The sequence below is a fragment of the Mesocricetus auratus genome, unplaced genomic scaffold (assembly GCF_017639785.1).
Source record: "Mesocricetus auratus isolate SY011 unplaced genomic scaffold, BCM_Maur_2.0 Super-Scaffold_100004, whole genome shotgun sequence".
NCBI lineage: Eukaryota > Metazoa > Chordata > Mammalia > Rodentia > Cricetidae > Mesocricetus > Mesocricetus auratus.
In genome coordinates, this window is record NW_024429189.1 from 29,397,921 (window position 1) to 29,413,908 (window position 15,988).

At 41.3% G+C, this 15,988-nt stretch overlaps 1 protein-coding gene across 6 annotated transcripts in view; it reads right to left on the reverse strand.

Annotated features, from left to right (window-relative positions):
* Positions 1–5,865: 5,865 nt before the first annotated feature.
* The window catches only part of Itgb6 (integrin subunit beta 6), a 123,319-nt gene continuing 113,196 nt past the window's right edge, over positions 5,866–15,988 (reverse strand). For all 6 annotated transcript variants that reach the window (XM_040745431.1, XM_040745432.1, XM_040745429.1 and 3 more), the window contains 2 exons: positions 12,434–12,600; positions 5,866–8,065 (listed from right to left, as the gene is read on the reverse strand). In XM_040745431.1, the coding sequence (XP_040601365.1) occupies positions 7,967–8,065; positions 12,434–12,600 (266 nt within the window). In that variant the 3' untranslated portion in view covers positions 5,866–7,966. The remainder of the gene's footprint in view (positions 8,066–12,433; positions 12,601–15,988) is intronic.

Below are 15,988 nucleotides of genomic sequence, written 5' to 3' on the forward strand. Positions count from 1 at the left end.
TATCAATTTATAAAGACATTACTGATACACTAAGGCATTTGTCTAACATCTCAATACCATATCCTTTGGACATATCCCTAGCTCCCTTTAGACTGCATGCTATGGATTTCTCAAGACAGCCAAAGTAGCTTATTATTCTGACAAGACACAGAGATAGGCCCTTGCCTCAGCCTCTGTGAGCAGGCAGGAGACTGTCTTCAGTGTTTACCGGTGAACCCCATGTGTTTCACATGGATCAACTCTTCCAACTGTGTTTTTTTCTACTTCCTTAACTGCTAAGGCCCCCAAGTACCTCCCTCATGCCAACATCCCCCCTTATTCTGCTCAGTTGTCTGGAATGTAGTGCAGTTGGGATTAGTTTGGTCTGGGTTCTTCTCTGTGGCAGCCATGTACTGCTGGTTAAAATCTGCCCTTCCCAGTTTAACTAGTGACAGGCTTTCTCATCTTGGACACTTCAACAAACCTTTCTAGATGCCTCAGTTTCCTCATATACAAAATAAGCAGTAATAGCACCCTGTAGAATCTTTGCAAGCTCTCAGTGAGCTGGCATATAATAATCACTGTACTTTAAAACAGCAGGTGTTCTCTACTTTTATTAACCACACAAGCTGTTTAATGCTGATAAGATATGTATATTAAAATGAAAAGGAAACACATGTGTATTTCTGTATACACACTTCATTATACTTGACAGAGTGAAGCCAACCAGATAGAAGAAGTGAACATTTCAGCTAGTTAGTTATTGACAAACAGTGGGGTTTCATAATAGTACCTGTAGCTACTGGCCTGGAATACAATTAACTGGTACACAAACCACAAATGTCAATACATTTAGGCTCAATCTAATAAGTATAATCTGATCAGTAAATTCCTTCACAAAACTCATTCTGGAAATTACAAACATCAGATCACATTTCAAATGTAACAAGATCCCCTGCTGGACTTTTTAAACCTTGTAGTCATCGATGACACCAAAAGAACATGAAGTGTCCAGATCTGTGTTCTCTGATTGACAGGTCACCAAGAGCATAGCTATGGGTGAGCTCATGGGATGGAAAGTTTCTGAGTTACAGTTCTTTGCCAACTGTGCAACAGAATGGGAGAGAATGGAAGATCAGGTTCCTCAGACTTTTCTCCATGCAGGGTGATTTTGCATGGCAGATCGCCAGGACAGAGGGCAGCATCCAGCTCCCTGTAGCCTGCAACACAAAGGAATCAATGTGTTTGTTCAATGTGTGGGTCCACTCAACCACCAATATTCTTCCAGTAGTAGCCTTATACAGAGTCTCTCACTTAGTGTCAGAACTTCTTAGTCCAACAGCCTTGTCAAGGGAGCCATGGCCATGGTCAAGCCTCAAACATATTTTCTTGCTGTTGAGTTGTGTTGTCTTGAGTCTGATGCAGAGTAACAAATTCTAACAAAATTACTTATACTCACCACACTTTGTTCAGTTCCCATTTCTCCTTTAGAGAAATGGTGTGTTTTCCTATTTAGATTTATAAGAATGGTAGCGAATAATATCAATCATCAAAATTTTGGGGAGGAGGGGGATTTTTGGGGAGTGAACCCAGGACCTTGCCCATACAAGACAAGTATTTTACAACTGAGGTATAACACCAGCCTGAATCAACATTTAACTGAAGACTTTGAAGGTCAACTTTCAATAGTAGTTAAACAGTGCTGGTAGTGGGATTGCTTCTGTAATACCATGAGCCTGTACAATGTTCTAGAAGAAATGGGCAATTAAGAGATGAAGAAAAAATAGAAATCAGAGGACTTTCAGTTATTTGGGGAGGTTATTTGGGTCAGACATGTTACTTCTGGGGGCTGTTTCACAGGAGTGTTTCAGGTCATGCTTATTTCTGGTGTTGAAGGGAAAATGAAAGTCATCATGGGGATTGAAATCCCTGTGTAACTGGCCTTCTTGCTCTTACCATAGAGCTAGACCTGCTGGCTGGGATACTCGGGGGGTAAGTGTCTCAAAATGGTGAGTATATTGAAATAAGTTGTTGTAGAATATTAATTTGACATGTGTTATATTCATTTATGCTGTGGAATCATTGCTTACTTGTGTAAAGATGTGTTGCATTCTTTAATGTTGCATTGCTTAAGTGAAGCTGTGTTACTTACTTGCCTGTCTAAAACACCCAATTGGTCTAATAAAGAGCTGAGCCACCAATAGTTGGGCAGGAGAAAGTATAGGTGGGGCTGGCAGGCAGAGATAACAAATAGGAGGAGAGATCTGGGAAGACTGAGGAGGAGGAGAGAAGACATCAGGTGCCAGCTACACAGCAAGCTATGGAGTAGGAAGTAAAGAAAGGTATATAGAATAGAGAAAGACAGAAGCTTAGAGGCAACTCCAACTTTGGATTTGGGTGGTGGCCTCCAAACAGCAAAGTTAAAAAACAAAAACCTACAGTAAGCAGCCAACCACCTCTGCGGCCTCATTCTCAGCATTACCCCTGCATAGGGTTTTTCTCTCCTTTCCTTAAATTTTCCACACTTCTCCAAACCCTGCCAAACCAGTTGCTTACAGCTTATACTGACCTAGGATTGCCTTCTTCTTTTGAAGATTTGATTTCCTTATTACCTAGGTCCTTTATAACAAAGAACCCCTCAAAGTTGCCATGACCATCCTTCCCCAGCATTAAAACGATGACAAAACCCAGACAAACCACAACAGTTTCTTCTTTAGAAGTAAAAGAGAGAAATGTGACTACTTAGCCTTATTTTGAGGCTGTAATGTAACCTTTGACAGTGAGTAGGGATCAGGCCCCCTTATGTGGTATGTGTCGTGTCTGCATTAAAACAGTGGGCTGTCTTCTAGGAACCTAGCTGGCAACTGACTTGAACTGTGTTCCTGTGAGTGAGATCACTGAGCAACCGCACTGGGAAGAATTGCAAAGCTTAGGAACTTAAAGCTCCACGTCCGTAAGACAGTGTTTTTGTGTTAACAGTCCAAATAGTTTGGTTCCATGTTTAGTACATAGTTGCTTCCCTTTCTCCCCCAGTTCACCTTGTTCTTTCTTAAGTATGACAGGGTTGACTCCTGCGGTCCTTGCACTGTCTTCTTATACAGGCCCCAGCTCAAAAAATGTGAGCTGTGCCTCCTCACACATCACGATACGGCTTTATGTCCTGCATAGCTCCCCGTGCGGCTGGGTTATTGCAGTTCAGGCTCTCCATAAGACAAAGGCTGGAAGCAAACAGAGTTCTGTGCTACTGCTCTAGTTGGAGGTGCTATCCCAGGGAAAAACAGAAGTGTGGATGGGGGAGGGGGTAAGAGATGGTGAACACACGATGCTGCTGTAGGATGCTGGTGACCTTCTCCCCAGAAACTGCTGCTGGTGGCTCAGCTCCAATGTGTCTTCTGATTCCTTCCCATCTCTACTTCTTGGTTGTCTGCGTACTTCCTTTGGGTGCTAGCTAACTCCTGCATTGTTCTGTTGTGTCATATGGTCCATTAGTACAGTGACTGGCAAAGCCACTCTGAACATACTCTAGGAACTGCTGCAGCTTGGTTTTACTTCCAAGAGGACTGTGTCAGTTACTGCTACGACTACTCCAGCTCAGACCCGGGAGGCAGGTGGAGCCGTGCGAGATAAGCAGTAATTTGTCTACCATCCCAACATTGCATACTTACTTGTATATTATCGTCTCCCACATTGGGAAGAATAGAGATTGTTTTGTTCAGTGCTCACAATACATCCATTGCCATAGGGAGAATGTTGGATATATACTATACATAAGTAAATATTTATTGAATTAATTTGCTGTGTGCCAGGGATAGTTAAAGGAACTATAAGACATAAATACAGATATTGGGGTTCAAGCTGAAGATCAGAGAAGCAAAGAAGCTGGCTACTAGCTCTTACATCATCCCAGACCAAAATGGGTGATTCTGTCTCCATGGATCCTCAGAGTGCAATCCTGACTGCACTGCTCTCCACCAAGTCCTGGACTTCAATCTCAGACTGCTATGTTCTCCTCAACGTGGCTGGAGACTGATTCTCACATGAGACCCTTTGTTTCTTCCTTTGTACCTCTCAAATCCTGGGACTAAAGGTGTGTGCCACCACCACCTGGCCTGTATGGCTAGCTAGTATGGCTGCTGGGAACAGTGTGAATCACTATGACTGAGGCTAGCTTTGCATTTTGATCCCCAGTGGTTTTATTAAATCGTAAACAATATACCACCACAATAAGGTCTATCTAAAATAATAGCAGGTTATTGGATTTCTAGAATTTGGGGCTTTAGTCTTCAAGAAACAGCTTCTCAGAGGTCAAAGATAAACCCCTATTGAAGAAGGCATCATGAACTTCAGACACAGGGACGAGAGGCTTTTAAGCAAGAACTGACCTGAAAGCCCGCTCCTTGAAGACCAGCTTTCATGGTACCAGAAGGCACCATGACAGCTCCCCAAAGAGGGAAGGAACTAACAGTTCTACCTCGATATGAACTAAAACATTACGTGTTAATTCTGAGAGTACAATAGTGGTACACATACATTGCTGGTAACCAACAACTCTCTAATTGGACTTAAGACCCTCTCAACAAGAAGGACATCATACCTGGTACTGGAAACCTAGCCAAATACCCAGAGCTAGTGAAGTCATGGATCTTGGAGAAGAACCTGCTAATTCCACATTAATAAACCAGCACAAGCCCCAATTGTATTCTAAATATTTATCATTATACGAAAAGATGAGCATAGTCTTTACCCCTCATCAAGGAAACTTCTCTTTTTAACAGATGGAGGCCATTATAGAAAATCACAACCAATCAAAATGCAGAGTTGTAGAGCCTGGTCCCAACTGATTCAACTACTGCACCTAAGGTTCGGGGATCATTACAAAAGAGGAGGCAGAAAGATTGTAAGAGCCAGAGGAACAGAGTTTGCTGTGAGACTGTGTCTCCTAGAAATGTCAGAAGCTACACCTATAAAGTCTCAATATGACTTCCTTAACAAGGCCTGAACAAGGATGACACCAATAGACATGTTAATATGGTTGAGGGAAAGCTCATGAGAAATACACACACACACCACAACTACCACAACCACCACCACCACCACCACTGTAATCAACTAAACCAATAAATGGGCTAATGAGGCAAACAGACAATTCCAAAAAAAAGGTTATATATAAATGACCAATAAATATATAAAAATGTTCAGTATCTCTAGCTACCATGGAAATGCAAATTAAGACTACATTAAGATTTTATGTAACCATAGTCATAAATTATCATAAAGAAAAAAATAACAGAAAAAGCTGGTATGAATCTGGGAGAGAGGGAGCAAATGTTGGAGGGAATGTAAGTTTGTACAGCAGAATAGAAGTAATATGGGTATTCCTCAAAAAAATTGAAGATGGAACTGCTGTTTGACCCTTACACATCATTTCTAGGTGTATATATATACACAAAGGACCCTGAGTAAACATCAAGGCCCTTGTCCTTGGTTTATGGATGACAATCTTCTCACTGTGCCTTTGGTGAGCATTTTTGTCCTCTCCCCTCTTCTTATAATGGACATAAGTCATGTTGGATTAGGACCCTACACTATAGCCCACTTAAACTTAGTTGCCTCTTTACAGACCCTATCTGTACTTGTATAGTCAGGCTTTAAGATTCTAGGGGTTAATATGTAGTCTTTTGGGGATAGTATTCAGAGGAAATATTTAAGCCCATAACACCAATCCTTAAGAACTGGATTTTACCAACCGTGGCATAATGCTCTGTTCTTCTCCTTGGTCCTTGACTAAAATCACCAAAGCAAGTAAAATAACTCACAGAAAGATTCAGACATGTAAGAAGAGGGTTTGGTATTAAGTAAATAAAAGGCATTATCATCCAACCAAGGTTCATTGTTTAAATTATGTTTATTTTTTGCCAATGCAAAATACAATAAAACCACTTGAAAAACAACCATCTCATCATCATGTAACAAAGCACTTCAGCGAACAGAAGCCCCACTGTTAATGTTTTGGCCTTTTCAAGGTCCTGCCTTGGGTCAAAACAGTATTTAGAGAAAGAACAAATTCTTCCTAATACACACATGAAAGAGACTTCTATTTTCTATATAACACAAAAACAGCACAAACAGTGTGCATGGTGGCAGTGCTGCCATATTACTGGGAGTGTATCTGCAGGTTGCTCCAGACTCCAGGATCTCGGACCATTCAGGGATCCAAGGAGATTCATTAGGATTTCCCTTTTAAGTTTAGCCAAGTACTCCCTAACTGACCGATTTACCTGAGTTATTTCAAAACCAGAAAAGACTCCAGACAATCAAAACGTACACAGACGTATCTGGGCGGAGTGAGGGAGCTTTGAGTCTAAGTGACAATTCAGCAGACAGTCATGAAGCCTCCATTAATATGAAGCTGTTCACCCAGTGAACGGCTTCACAGTACTGTTCAGTCAAAGCCACACACGCTGCACAAAAATACAGCAACTGGCCCACACTCCAGGGACCTAAGTGCCATTTGCTTCGTGGTCAGCACACTTTCAAACTAAGATAGTTATACCGTAACTAGCACAATCCTTCTATCATTTTACTGACAGAAGAGTCACATGCAGTAGAGAGAGCAAAGGGCGTGGAGTTAGAAGATGCAGAGCCTGTCCCCAGCTCTTCTGCCAATCCTCTCAGCTTCTCTGTGGAGATTCAGTGAGAGCAAAGTGCTTCGTAATGCAGCAGTAATCATGAGAAATGGAATTCTCCAGAGGTGGTCTCTCCAATCTCTACCGGATTGCTGATTGCCGGTGTAGAGTTTGTACGTTGTTTTACTTGCTAGAGCAAGTGGGCGACATCCACCCCATGAACCCGGGTTGCGAATGCTGGGTGGTGCACATGGGATAGCAATGTCCTGCATGAGGGACTCCTGCAGTCTTGACACACTTGATGTAAAGCCATGTGACCTTTTATTCTATTACCCCAGGTTCTGTTTATATTCCTGAAAAACTTTTTGATAAGGTAACAACTTAATGTTATTTTTAGCTGGACACTTACATATGACAAGTGAAGAGTTTGAAGACTGTGAAACTGGGTGAAATAATTAGGAAATAAGGGAGAATAGGGGGAAAACTTGGGGACAAGGGGGAAACTGAGCATGTAAGACCCACATCTTCTGTTTTACTAGCAACATAGTTTATGTTACTTCTTCCTCATCTGTAAAACAAAACACTTGTTTGTGTACACGACTTGTAAGTATACAATCTAAGGCAATTACTAACATTTAGTTTTCAGCCTTTTACTTGGGATATGACTGGAAGAACTGTATTCTTTCTGCTGATGGGAAACCAGAACCTCACATCCCATACTTAAAAAAAAAATGCCTAGCATAGTGTGGCGTGCCTTTAATCTCAGCACTCAGGAGGCAGAGGCAGACATATTTTTGTGAGTTCAAGGCCAGCCTGGTCAGTTCCAGAACAGCCAGGACTTTTTAGAGAGACCCTGTCTCAAAAAAACAAAAAACCCAAACAAACAAACAAACAAACAAACAAGCAAATGAACAATTCTTTAGGTAATGGGAAATTTTCTGTAAGTTTAGAAAAAGCAGCCAGTGTATGTACCTAATAGAAGCATAAGGACTCCACAACTTTGCTGAAAGACTTTAGGTAGCTGGGTTCAGGAAGCAAATGACATTCTAATTCAGAACATTTTTCAAATACAAATCAAGTCCCCATGAATCATTTTGATGATTTTTTTTGAAGCATCAATGCAACAGAGTTCATACTCTTCAAGCCATCTTGAGTTCACCTCTTCGCTTAGGATATTCTTCTCTTGATTATTTTGAACCTGCCAAAAGGGTCTCACCTTCATGCTGAGAATGACTGATCTCCAATGACCTATTATTATCTTAAGTCAACCTGCTTTTGAAGCAACAAAGAAAGACAAATCAAACAGTGCATTAACCTTTAACACTAGTGAGGCTGACTTTCTCTGGCCCGAGTAGGTCTGCCTACCCATCTGTGGGAAGGCCCGCCTTGTGCTTTTCCCTGTGTTTGTAGGTCACATTCTTAAATGTACTGGTGGAACCTCTGTACAGCGGATTGGTTCCCTAAAGGGTGGAGGAAAAAGGTGCAAAGAAAAAGAGATACATTTTGTTATTATACCACTTTAATATCCTTAAAGGTTTGCACTGTAGTTCAAACGAGAGTCAGGCTCAAATCTTGGAACCTATTTGCATAATTTCGATACGTTTTATTCATCTTTATTTCACTTTTTGTGTGGTGCACGCGTAACTACACTTCTAAAATTGCTATTCTTTATTTTATTGTACTTAATTACTTAGCAGAGGGGCATTCGTGTGCCAGTGCACCTGTGACAGTCAGAGGGTACCTTGGAGGCAAGTTCTCACCTTCCATCACCTGGGTGCTGAGAATCTAATTGAGTTTATCAGGCTTGGTCACAAGCTCTGTTACCCTCAAAGCTATTTTCCCTGGCTCTCTGCCTTATGCTTTGAAACAGAGTCTCTCGCTTAACTAGGAGCTCATTGACTTGGCTAGACTGGCTGACTAGGAATCTCCAGGGCTGTTTGTGGAAGGAACACCCACAAAGTTACGGTCAGCCCCCTCCTACACCCTGTGAATAAGCCCAATACACTCAGTGGTCCTCCAGAATAAACACTGATGGAATTGTGCCTGCTTTATCACGGGATTTTAGGAGGAAGAGTAGATATAGTTTACAACTTCCCAGGGGAAGGAATTTTATCTACAACTTGACAAAACAAAATTGTTTTTGTTATCAGAAGAGCTGAGGGAAACAAAAACATCTCCTGACCTCACCTCCCTTGCTCTTGGATTCACAGTAGCACAAGCTCTGAGTGAGAACCACCCCCGTAGCTGCTTCTGTACTGCTTGGAGACAGTGTCAAAACCTTTGACCAAGTGACATGTTCCTTTGGTCATGACTTCAGAGACCGATGCCATCTCGGCACCGAGGGTAGGTAAAAGTAGTTCTTTGGCTAGAGTCCATAGTGGGTCAAAGCTAGGTTGCTGTGTTGTCTCTATTCCTGAGATCAGCCTTGCCATAAGCATTAAGAGCTTGAGTAAGACTAACTTAAGCAGTCTCAGGTACGTCTCAGAAGACGTTTTACGAAGTTTAAGGACTAGAAATTACTTGATAAAGCAGTCGATTGAAGAGACAAGATTGGAAAAACATGGGGCTGATGTCTGAAGTCTGGGCTGAAGAGGGGGGCAGATAGGGAATAGGACAAACAAGTTGGCTGTGATCTAGGCCGTGTTACGTCTTTGTAGGACTGGGTACTTGTTTGTAGGTCCCACCCCATATCTGTCAGTCATATTAAAATGCTCATATTTCCCACATGAAATAGAATTTGTGAGTGTGTGTGTGTATGTGTCTGTGTGTGTGTGTGCGTGCTATACATGTGGTATGTGTGTGGCATGTATATAGGAGGCAAGAGGTCAATGCTGTGTGTCTTGTCCTACCCCCCACCCCCACACACACTTGAATTAGTCTCGAGGTGCTGTGGAGTTCACCAATTTGGCTAGATTGACTGGCCAGTGAGACCCGGCATCTGCCTGTTTCTAGTTCCTCCAGAGCTAGGGTTTCAGATTTGAGTTACTGGGTCTGGCTTTTACATGGGTGTTGGGAATATGAACTCGGGTCTGCTTGCTTGCAGGCTTTACCCACTGAGCCATCTCTGCAATGCCACAAAATAGATTTGATAGTACTCTAAAGGGGATGACTCAAGTTTCCAGAGACAGGGCAACACAATGCCATTTTGTACATAGTTAATCGTTCACTTTTGTGCAGTTTTCATTTCTTTTAAAACTACTTCATTTACTCAAGTCTGGAATAGTTCAGGGGCCCCTTGTGTGGGGTCAACGGACTTAGATTCCACCGTAGTAGGAAGGTGAGGAAGATATGTAAACTGAAGAAGTTCACACGGCTTCTGAGGTGTGGAAGGAGGTGTGTCTTGACCTCAGATGGTGATCAGAGTTCAAGAGCGCATGCTAGAGCTGGGTTTTGTAAGGAGGCATGGAAATGGCCAGTGCCATATTCATTATTGACCTCCCTTTGTGGGATGTCCAGTTGAGACTCAGGCCTGATCTAGAGTAGGTGCGTGTCCGCATTTAGACAAGGCCAGTTCTTTCTAAGTAAGTAAGGAGACCAGGTACAATTTCCCTGGAATAATGGGGCCCTGACCTAAGCCTGGATTCTGGAAAGCTAGTGGCATATTTTTCAGGCTTTAACCAAAGCGGTAGCCAGAAAGCTCCATCATAACCCAAAGCTTCCTTAATGATCACCTAACTGCCAACTGCAGGTCCAATTTGCTTAACACAGAACAAAAATCAATCAGTGGCTCCAAGAAATGTCAGGCTAAATGTATTTTTTTTCCTACAAGTTAATGACTTGTCATCCAAGAGAAAAAATTTTTAATCAAAGATGAATTTTAATATCATCCATTTGTATTTTCAGAAGAAAAATGCTGAGTTTTTTTGTAATAAAAGGTAACCTTTCTTTATAGTCCTTACAAAATATTTCATGAGGTTAGAGCAAAGATTTGTATTTAACTCTGTTCCCTTAAGAGTCTGGGGGACCAGATGGGTCAGGTGACCTCACTGTTTCTTCTGTCCCTGGGTTATAAAGATCAGTTAAGTTCACCCCTTGAGAAGAAATAGGTTTTAGATTAAAAAGTGAATTAAATTGAAGACCTTTAAATGTATGCGCCAAGCATACATTTGTCCCAGGAGGAGGATGTGTTAGTAAAATTTGGACTGAATATTGAGTTGAACCTCTTTTGCATGCAAATGAATAATTACTACCTGGTCATCGTTTAGCCAGGAACATCAAACATTTGTTATTCAAAGAAAGTCAATTTAACAGGGGAATAATATTTTCCATTTATGCTTTTATCTATTTAATGTGTGGTTTTGTCCCATTTTAGATGAAGAAACAGCTAAATTTTGGCATTTGAATTTCAGTCATGTTTAGTTTCCTGAGGGAGAACAATTCATGTTTTGGGGGAAATTAACTGTTAATTAAAATGTTATTCTAAAGATATTAATCATTTGTCAGCACTCATGCCTGCATCTGAGAACATTAAAATATGCTAGTTAGTAGACATGCATCACAAAATAGTCAAGTGTTTGCTTGTAGAATCACAATACTGGTTTGTTATTTCCAGAGGCTTTGAGCAAAGACTGTTCTTAGAACTAATGATTGGGGCTCAACTCTACCTGTACCAAAACTTTGGGGAGCCTGAACTTTTGTCTGAATTATTTAAAACCCAACACCTGTCTTCATTTCTTTTCACTCCTACATACTTTAGCTTGCCTCTCTAAAAACTACAGATTATGCATGCAGTATGTCACCATGCCTTGGTTAAATTTGATCACATTCAACATACATTCTTGCTATCATTCTAGTGTCCAGAGTGTATCAGCCTTTTCCAGGTGTCTTAAAAATATAATCTTAGGGCTGGACTCCCAAATCAAGACTCTTTCAAGTCTGTAGATGGCATTGTTTATTATAACTAAAGCATTTTTGCTCAAAAGATAAGATAGATTAAATTTTTATTAGCCTTTTTCCTGTGATGTACATTATGATTAGTTTGAAATCATTCCCCTAAATATAAACATTCATTATCAAAAATAGAAAATTCCATTTGCTTTCAGAACTGAAGATGTTGCTATAGGCTTAGAGAAAATAGTGTTAACATCAATTTATTTAGGCAGATGAACCCGAAGGCACATTGTGTTTGCCTGTGTTTTCTCCAGTGAGTTTGTTGTTTTTGGAATCAGTGGTGTAAGATAATTGCTATTAGATAGCTAGACACACCATTAGAGATTGAGAGATGAAATTAAAACCATGAAATTGTTTCTAGGGGTCTCTGGAAATGTAATTATCTTTCCTGAAAATTGTAGTCCTGTTTTCTGTTTGCCTACTGAGAAGACATTTAAATCATATCATTGGATACATATATTTAAAGGTTTATTTCATGTGGCTGCTTAAATTTTATGTTATTCAGGAAAAAATGCATGGTATTTAAAGAGGCTTGTCAATGTTGCTTTGCCACCCATTATTTCAGCAACAAGTATTTCCATGGAAATTGGCATGAGCTGTCATACTCTCCATGAACATTATCCCATTAGCTAGAATACGATTTACAGAAACGTTTAGATATAGAACCTATGCTTTATTAATGAGGTTGCTTCCACAACAGCCCTAAGTCACTGTAGCAGGAGTTTCATGAGCTCTCCAGATATTACATGGCCACTACACTAAGACCCCGGGTGTCATGAGGACAACCTGGCACCAGACAATGGGTTTTTCTGCTCTCTAAGCAAGATAGAAATGAAAGCTGTTGGGGCTACATGGAGAGTGATTATCTGAACTCTTATTTTCTACAGGGGATGACTGAGTCCCTGATCATTTCCATCAGGTCTCCAGAGTTCACATACCGTTTGCCACTTGGCCTTTGATCGTTCTGCTTCAAATTTAGCAACTTCTTTCCGATCATGAAATGATACCAGCAGCTTCCAAATGCACAGCAGGACGACTCCAATGAGCAGGATAGCCAGTGTCACTCCCAACATAATCATCGGGATGTTTGGAGGTTTGGGACAGTCTGTAGGAGCAGATGAAATCATCTTTAGAAGCTGAGACAATTAGTGTTTCATTGTTAAGAAAGCTTCCCCACCCCCGACTTCAATGTAGGGACTGAGCCAGAGCACTGAACATATTGTACAATTCTTCTTCTAAGCTACATCCCCATCTCATGGAATGGAAAGACCTTTCTCATTGGGTTTTCTAGTCACATGTTTTCTACAGGAGAGGAGAAATGCCGATACCTTCTTGTCCTGTTGAATTTTTTTTCTAAACTTGAGCTACTTGTTTTGTATTTATTCTCAGTGGAATAAAAGATCCAAAACAATTCAAACATTAATTTATAACCAGCCTTCTATATCCCTGGTTTTTCATGCACAGATTTAACAAACTGTGGATTGAAATTATTTCTTTATTGAGCATGCCCAGTCTTTGCTGTTGTTCTCTAAATGGCAAGTATACTATATATTTACATAGCAACCACATTGTATTGAGTTTCATCTCCTTCCTTCCTTCCTCCCTCCCTCCTTCCTTCCTACCTTCTTTCCTCTCTCCCTCCTTTCTTCCTTCCTTCCTTCCGTCCTTCTTTCCTTCTTTCATCTCATGCATTCCAGGCTAGCCTCAAACTCTACAGCCAAAGATGACCTTGAACACCTTAAAGCCTTTACCTCCCCAGTGCTAAGATTACAGGTGTTTTATATTATACCTGGTTTTATACAGTGTTGGGGATTGACACACAGGGCATAATATGTGCTAGTCAAGCACTCTACCAATTGGGTTACATCTCAAAATGACCAACATCACTTTTTGTAAGTAACTTATAAGTGATTTCAGGTGTACAGGAAGATGTGTGTAAATTCTATGCAACTATAAAGGCCTTCAGTATTCACAGGTTTTAGTATCTTTGGCACAGGAGGATCTGGACCCAATCTCCTGCAGATATTCAGAGATGACTTGGTCAGACAGTTGACTTTAAAATTTAAATACAACAGAGTGACAATTAATTTTGTCAAGGATTTCCTTGAGTCATGAATAGTCTCAGGATTATATAAAAAAGTATTAATCCAGCCAATCCAGCCTGGTTACTCATGCCTGTGATCCCAGAACTCAGCAGGCAGATACAGAACATGCTGAAGGCCAACTTGAGCTCCACAGTGAGACCGTGTCTCCCAAACCAAGGGCTGGGAGTGTAGAATACTTGCTTAGCATGTGCAAGGGTTCAGGTTCCATCTCCAGAATGGAAAAAGATTGCCCTGTACTTCAGCCTCCTTCCCCTTCCCCCCTGTAAAAGCAGAAGACAATGGTAGCTTTCTGTTTTATCCAATGCTCTGATCTCCTGACTGTTCCTACATCAGAAGAGGGCAGGTTCAGTTTTCATCTGATGTGTAGTAGTTGTGTGGATTCCATCACTGAGTCCCTTGACCTTATCTGTAAAGTGAAGCACAGCGCTCCCTCGATTTCCCTGTGCCATGCTGAGGTGGTCTTGCCTTCTAGACCCCTCCCCAAGATATCATTTCGGTGGATCTTGGATAATACTACAGGTTATATATTATTAAAGGTACCTAAGTCTCTCTCACGGCCAGGGAAGTGTAGGGAATCAGATATTCTCAACTTGAAGATTCCATGAAATGTTATTTGGGCTCTATTGACAGTATTAATGCAATTTTGCAATTATACTGCACCTTCTTCCATTGCCAGTAAGATGACTGATCACTCTTGCCATGTGCCAGCAAGATGATAGATCTCTTAATGGAACATCATGATTAAGACCTTCTCTTGCTTTCCTGGGAAGAAATTCCACATCAAATGACAATTAAATATCTGCATCCCTCCACAAGAAGTGAGACAATACCCAACTGTTGGGGAAGTCCTGTGCATTTGTCAATAAAGCACTGTCTGGCCAATAGGGAATCTAGATAGGAGGGACTAGGAGTCCAGAAGGACTCTGGGTAGGAGAAACACAAGGAGAGTCAACATGTAACGCCATGGGGTGGGAAGCCCGGAACTTAAGTCAGAGCTAGCCAGTAAGAAACAAGCAAGGCCAACAGCTTCATAATTAATATAGCCTCCTGTGTGTTTATTTGGGACTGATGCAGCTCTAGAACCAGGCTGGCGGGAAGGCTCCTCTCAAAGGAAAAAGCTTCTCTTTACACCCAACCATATCTGGGGGAGAAATGAACCAGGCTATTCTCCATAATGTCACTCTTAGATAGCTAATAACGGAGAGTTGAACACCAAGGCCTGATCATGAGCTTTTCAGACCTGAATCTGAATAGCCCCTAGCAGCACAATGCCTGGTCTCATACCACTTCTTGGGTTGGAAAACCATGTAAGGATATTATGAAGAGACAAGCAGTATATAATGGTTAAGAGATGTCTGGGCAGGAGCACAGCTTGCTAGGATGTGAATCAGGAGGATGCTCAAGTAGGGACTCACAGAGGAAAAGGCATGGCTTGGGAGAAACAGTCTCTTTAAGGATGTAGGGCCCTCGGATACTGTGAATTTCTCAAGAAAAGATTTTAGCTCAAGTTCAGAGGCAGGTATCACAGCACAGATTTTAGACCTCTCTTCCCATGCCCTCCATGATATTCCTCCAGTGCTTAGACTGAAGTTAGCAACCTAGTGGGAGTAGAGGGTTAGCTCTAGTCCTGTGTGTGTACTATTGTCTCTTTAATGCAGAATTCTTGCTCTGGCTAAGCCGGTAGCTGTACCATATGTGGCTGTTGGGCACTGGAAATGTGACATCTGAATCAGGTTGTGCTATAAGTATTAAACAGTTATCTCATAGCCTAAGCATGAAAAATGTAAAACCTTAATGATCTTTATGTTGATGTCATGTTGAAATGAGACTGTTTTAGATATAATGGTAAAGAAAACTAACTTCACCTATCTTTTTTGACTTTTTAATGTGATTTCTGGGAAGCGTTACATTTTATACAGAGTTTGCAGGAGAGTCCTAATGGACAATGCTAACAACATCTTTTAGATTCAGATATTTATTACAGTTGTGTAGCCAGTGGGAGGCAGTGTAGTATAGTGGGTAAGAGCCTGGGCTGCAAATCAGGCTGTTGGAGTTCCTCAGGTAAGCAGTTCTGGGATTAGTTATTGCAAGACCTAGCAATGTAGTTGCTTTCCTGCCTCAGTTTCCCCACCTGTTGGACAAAGATAACACCAGCACCTGCTTTATAGGGTTGTTGAAGAAACTGAGTGAATCCGCACATAGGAAACATGAGGAGTGACATGTGTTTCGTAAGGACCCAGAAGGCAAGGGCCTGGATTGTACAAGCTCAATTAGCAGATGTAACACCTTACTGGCTTTGTCTAGCAAAGAAGGCTCAGCGGTAATTTTTTGGTTTGTGAGCCTAGCCTTTAATGGTTGAGCCATCTTTCCAGCCCAGCGGCTGCCATT